Consider the following 6,494-nt stretch of genomic DNA (forward strand, 5'->3'; position numbering starts at 1 on the left):
AAAATTTAAGTGTACACGCAAAAATCGTAAATACTGAAAATTTTTAACATACCTATATAGTTATAATTTTGTAATCTTCAATAAGTCAGAATTATTCTGCATCGCTTCACCTAATCCGAGTTATTCCGGACTTGCTTTAAAAATAAAGACCGTTTCAATACTTCAAAAGTTCTTCTGCCAATGCATATTTATGAATTGTTTATTTCTGGATACAGCTTGGGAAAATTTAGAGATCGAATAACTATATAAAGGCTCAAAACTAATGTGGGCTACAATGTGAAATTTGATTTTGTTTACTGGATTACATGAACTTTCATTTCGCCATATTACTACTGTAATGTTCATGACATACATATCCTCGTAGTATGTCCTTCGTTAATTGATATTAGCAAAAATGTGTGTGATTTCGTTTTCCGGTACTAATACTAGACCTTCATACACACACACGAGTATGTATGCATGTATGAATGATATATTGCATAGATAGTTTCATTCATCGTTGTATTTAGTTTAAAAATTTGTTGTATATTTGTTATGTACGTATGTATATAGATGTTTATTTAAAAACTTTATGTAGGTGTATGTCTCGGAAATGCTCATCTATAGAACGCCAACTTGCCTAAAGATTCTACATGCAACTGCGCAGTTTTCCAGCTAGGGGTTATTAGGATTAATATTGGACTAAGATCAGCTAGTTCATTGAGATACATATGTATGTTGAGAATCCACATTCCCAAATAGTTCGTAACCACATATTGATTTCTTTGCTAAGACTAAAGATGGGTGCAAACAGGCCAACAATTTGCGCAGATATATGTATAGTACATACATATATGTACATAGGTAAGGTAAGTATGTTTACTACAGAAATACATAATATTATAAAATGTTCAGATATCGCGCAAACGCAATAACTTTGTTTATAAAAACTATTTATCTGCGTGAACACATTTCGAAACGCTCATTATAACGACGAGAACAACAAACATAGCTTTTTTGTTTTGGTTTTTTCTTTTTTGTGTTATAGGCCAAGAGTTTAGTTTTGGTTGTTGTTAATATGAGTGAACATTGTTTTCAAGGTAATGCGCAAAAGTATCAATAGCAAGTATTTAACAAATATTACGCTGACTACGACTTATATATGTATGTATGTATTTATGAGTAGGTAGTTTTGAACAAAAAATACGCCACGTTTATACGATATTCGATGCAACACTTTTCTGTTCTATGATCAAGAAGCAATTTTTATATTAATGTAATGTTAAATATACAATTATAATATAGCATAGCATATATAAACACACGCAATGTAATTTTGTTTGCTTTTTGCCGAGGATCTTATCCTTTGCTACTTAAATATTATTATTGAATACAAATGTGTTTCTTCTTCGTGTTAAATATTAATCGTTAATACATAATTTTGTTTGGAAAAGCATATTATTTCTAATATCCAAGAACAACACGCGTTCCGCTGGAGTTGAGAGTGGGTAGAGAAGATGGCAAGTGCAAGCCTGGGTTCCTTTGAGAGTCAGAGAGCGACAGCTGGTGCCAATAGGGCATAATACAGGATATACTTAGGAGGATTATGAACATGCTAAATGTAATGTTGTTTTCTCTCTGTTTCGCTCTCTCTCGAAATTGACGCCTATGAAATGTGCAATTGACCTTTGATAAATATTTGCTGCCGTATTTTGTTTGTTTGTTTGTTGCTTATCCAGCTCTTGATTTTGTTGCCGTTATTCGTTCTTGGACTAAACTAGATTTAGTCCAAGAACGGATTTTGTCATACTGGCCGCTGGTGATGCAGCTGCTGCTGCTGCGTAACACTGCTGATGCTCTGGTTGCTGCTGCTGCTGCTTGCGCCACCAGCCTTGGATCTTGTGGGCGGTGGTGGTGGTGGCGCATGCCGCATGCGCTGTTGCAGTATACGCGGCAGCTGCGGGTGCGCCTTGTGCTGTGCCGGAGGAGCTGGCGGCGGCGCAGGGCGTTGTTGTAAATGCAGGTGCTGTTGCTGCTGCAAATGGTGGTGATGCTTGCCCATGGATGAGGCAGCCGATGATGAGCCCGAAGTGCCAGATGTCGAGCTGGTCGATGCGTGAGAGGTGGTTGAGCCTGTTGCCAACTTATTGGGCAGCACACTCGTAGCCGGGGAAGCTAGTGTCGACATAATTGCCGGCGTCGCGCGCGCTTTGGTTATACCAACGGGCTCATAAGAGCCATCGTCTTCATCCGAAGACAGCGAGTTTGCATCTGACGGCGTACGCGAGCGTGAGGGTGGTGACAGTGCATCCTGCTCCTGGAGGAACACACGAAAACCCTGTATGGATTCGTTCAGCGCCCACAGCTGGGACAGCAGCGATAAGTCTAGTTGCCGCAGTCCATACATTTCACGTCGCAATATGGCCAGCTGGGTGTCAATGGTGCTTGAGGCAGCCCCGGAACTATTGGTGGGCGTGTGTTGCTGACTTGCGCCGCCTCCACAACCGCTGTGGGTGGAGGAGGCACGGCTGTGCACACTCTCGCGATCGCTGAGCGACTCCTGTGTACTTGATAGGCTGCCATGACGCTGCCCATGGCCATTGTAGTTGCGATTGCGGGCCGCTGCCGAGGTGGATGGACCCAAATAGAGATCCCCTGCGGCTGCTGTTAGTGCAGCAACGCTGGCAGAGCCACCAGCAACCGTTGGATGCAGTGGTGATGAGGTGTGCGAACGAGTTTGTGGCAGGCCACTGTGTAGAAGGACGCTGCTGCTTCCGCCAGCAGCTGCACTTAGGCTTTTTGGCAGTGGTGGCAGGCCTGTGAGACCAACCAGCGAATGCTGGCGCTGCTGCTGTTCACTATCCATCATTTGGTATATTCCTATTACCGCTATTTCTCTCTGCTCTGCACTCAAATGGCAGGTCTTGCTTTTGTTGTTCCTGATTTTGCTTTGATTCGATTCTTGCTTTTGCTGCGTTTTGCTGCTCTTGATCTCGTTGTCGTTGTTTTGTTGTTATTGTTGTTGTTGTTGATCGCTCTAGTGTATATTGAATTTCCAACTTTGGCGGCACATTGGACACTGTTTGTTCAACGGTTGCAAATTCAGCCACTTGACAATACAATGCATGTGAAAACAATGCGAACAAACACCCCAAACAAGCGGACAGTCGTCACCGGGCAGCGCACACTCGGGGCACGTACTCTCGAAGGACATGCGGCAAATCCCGCAATTTTCATCATTCGCTATCCAACGCCAAGATGCTACTCCCGTCCATGACTTTATTGTTAATTTCATTTTGCGCACATTTGCTTCATATATGCCAAAGTGTGTGTGTAAACGAAATATGTATAAATAAATCTATAATGCAGTGCGCTTTTCACAAAAAACTGTCGCGCTCCTCCACTTTTTCAGTGAAAATAGGTCGATAGTGGAGCAAGAAATATCGTGTATCTCAAGCGTACACGATTTCAATCGATGTGTATCGATACTTATCGATATATCAAAGTGCTACAAATGCAAATGTCATCAACTCGCCCATCTCTATGCAAAGGCAACTTAACATTGGCGCCAATTTAAATTGCAAAAAATCGTTCGTTCTCTCTCGTAGAAGCTAAATAGTTTTTCAAAATTAATAAATTAATTCAGAAATGGTATTTTATTAGTTTGGTAGATGCAGATAAACTTTGGTATTTAATCGCGCTATTTCCCTTATACTTGTTATTACTTACTTTTCTATCAGACTGTTTTTCTCAATTTTTAGCTTGCTGTCTTGCTGGCTTAATTGTATATTGAAAATGTATAATACAATAATACAATTTAATACAATCATTTATCTTTATACAGATATTATAACAAATTTGGAATGTCTGTGTGTGTTTGAACTGATGGTTTTCAAAAAATAGCTAAAGTATTTAAAATAAGGCTAAATAGAGGAATAAAGTTGTTGTTTCAGTTAACGAAGCAAACATTTCTGTGTTACCAACTCCCGAAATCCAAATACTTTCATTTAAAAAACCATCCTGCATTTTGTAAAATACATATGTATGTACAGGTGCGCCATCTTTTATGTCGGTGTGTAGATATTGAATGGCTTTGCCATTAGTGAACCGATTGACTTGAGTAGACCAGTGTTGAAAACCTCAGTTCAAGAAATTGTATAGAACCAAATTAAATAAAAATATCTCATACTTGAAAATCGGTTGTTTATTTTCAAAGATATTCAGTGTTTACATACCGACATAAAATATGGCGCACCCTGTATGTATTCATTTATGGCATGTGTGTGTGTAGCAGCTTTTAATGGCCATCAATTTAATCAAATTTCTTCAAAAAGTAATATCCTCCGAGCTCGAGGGTGTTGATGGAAGGATGTAATAGTGATGTTTCTATTTATTATATATTTATTAATATATACATATATACTATGCATATAGCATTTATACATACTTCTTTAATTGCATAAATTTGAATCAGGATCTGAGCAGCAACAACAACAAGACTTAGACTAGACTTAGATTACACTTATGGCTATAAGTTCCTTAGAAATAAAGCATTTAGGAGACATATTAGCACATGGGTAAGTAGACTCTAAAGCAATTCCTAACTCCTACTACTACTATAGATTTGTACAAAGTGAGGGTGCATCAAAAAGATACTTAATCGTACGCTTTCTTTGATCGACAAGTAGGTGCACTGAAAACATGCACACAAGTTTGGTTACTCTAGCTCTTATAATTTTAGGCTATATGAAGCGTCCTTCTAGATATTATATACTTTCGCATTAAACTAATATGCTAGTTAACCCGTTGATAACGGCGTTCACACCGTAGCGGAAATTCTTACGAAAGCATGGATGGAGGAATTGCCATCAAACGGTCTGATCTGCTGTTCTAAAAGGTGTTCTATTCTATTCCAACCATGGGGACCAATTAATCGGGAAAAATAATCTATATATGCCAGATTGTCAGAGTTTTCGGTTTTGGCGAATAACGATAACCCAACACATTATCTTCGATGTAAATCTTTTGGAGAATAAAGCCTTGTGGGTGCCAGGACATCGGTGAGTATATTATTAAATTGAAGCATAAGTCCCACATTAGAAGATGATGAACCACTTACACACTGCAATCAAGCTTGCGTCTATTTTTGTTCCGTTTGTGTTCGAATGTCGACTCTTGGGATCATTACGGAGGCTAGCCATTTTCCTACGATCAGCGATGTAGGGTTAAAGTTCTGAACCTAGTGTGATAATTTTTTTTTTACGGTTTTGTGATTTGTCCGCAAGCAACTTTTAAAAATTTAAATGATTAAGATATGAATTTCCGTGAATTTGTGGCAACATTCTGAAAACTGAATGATGTTTGAATTAGTCTGCGATAGAAACATCATGCAGTATGTGCTGCGACGCTATATAATATGGTTTTATCTACTTATCTCGCCTGCCATTAGCTTTTCTTTGGCACAATCTGGCGTATTTGATGGTTTACCGTTGAGACTAGTGTTATAAAAAGTCATGTAATTTATGTCTCTGATACCACTTTATTAAATTTTATTATAATTTGATAATAATCATACTCGAAACTTGTAATTGATAGTGTTATGGTAGATGGAATTTTGTTAAGTTATACGTATTATATTGGTAGCATAGAAGCTATTGGTTTAAATATAAATTGCTTTTAGATGAATAAATTGTGCGTTTATTACAATGTCGAAATGAAATTTGGTACTTTTGTGTTTTTGATAATAGGAGGAAACTTTTCTTCTTACTATTATATCATAGTAATGTCAGTCAGACATATTACAAATTATATATAATACCCATTCAGATTTATTAATATATACATATATACTATACAATATAGTATATATGTATATACATATATATATATATGTATATATGCATTTATACATACTTCTTTAATTGCATAAATTTGCATCCGGATCTGAGCAGCAACAACAACAAGAGCATGACTTAGATTACACTTATGGCTATAAGTTCCTTAGAAATAAAGCATTTAGGAGACAACTTAGCAGTGGACTTAGCAAAGTGGACTCTAAAGGAATGCTGTACTCCCAAGTACTATAGAGTTGTACAAAATGGGGGAGTTGGGGGTTTTGAAGGTTCATCCACGTTACTATACTACACTACATTATATAGTTGCCATGCTGTCCCATGTAGCTGTCAGACAACTCCACTAATGACTACAAAGATTTATCAATATATGGATACTGCTTACATTAATCGTTTCTTAAATTCACTCTTTTGTCGAAATTTATGAACACAAATTATGATTTAATGCATAATGACTATATGAAGATGAGAATAAGGTTGAAGATATGTCCTATTTTACTAAACCTATTTTCTCAGTGGGCCACAACTTACTTTTCAAGTTCTTAAACTAACAACATTATTGCAATTTTCTACAATACTGGTTCACTTGTATAGGATAACGATAGTGTAGGATAACGAATTGTGTAAGCAAAAATTAGTGTTAACGTAAATTCGTGGTGAAAC

The 6,494-nt window shown here is 37.6% G+C and overlaps 2 protein-coding genes across 2 annotated transcripts; both read right to left on the reverse strand.

Moving 5' to 3' along the window:
- Positions 1-528: 528 nt before the first annotated feature.
- LOC115628473 (formin-3) lies at positions 529-2,878 on the reverse strand. Its single transcript, XM_030524595.1, has one exon. It carries the CDS (start codon positions 2,846-2,848, stop codon positions 1,784-1,786), a length of 1,065 nt encoding a protein of 354 aa, XP_030380455.1. The 5' UTR covers positions 2,849-2,878; the 3' UTR covers positions 529-1,783.
- Positions 2,879-2,979: 101 nt separating this feature from the next.
- LOC115628475 (anaphase-promoting complex subunit 11) lies at positions 2,980-3,326 on the reverse strand. Its single transcript, XM_030524596.1, has one exon. The coding sequence runs from the start codon at positions 3,272-3,274 to the stop codon at positions 3,017-3,019; it is 258 nt and encodes an 85-aa protein (XP_030380456.1). The 5' UTR covers positions 3,275-3,326; the 3' UTR covers positions 2,980-3,016.
- Between the last annotated feature and the right edge of the window lie 3,168 nt (positions 3,327-6,494).

Source organism: Scaptodrosophila lebanonensis, unplaced genomic scaffold (genome assembly GCF_003285725.1).
Source record: "Scaptodrosophila lebanonensis strain 11010-0011.00,11010-0021.00 unplaced genomic scaffold, SlebRS2 tig00000118-arrow-arrow-pilon, whole genome shotgun sequence".
Classification (NCBI taxonomy): domain Eukaryota; kingdom Metazoa; phylum Arthropoda; class Insecta; order Diptera; family Drosophilidae; genus Scaptodrosophila; species Scaptodrosophila lebanonensis.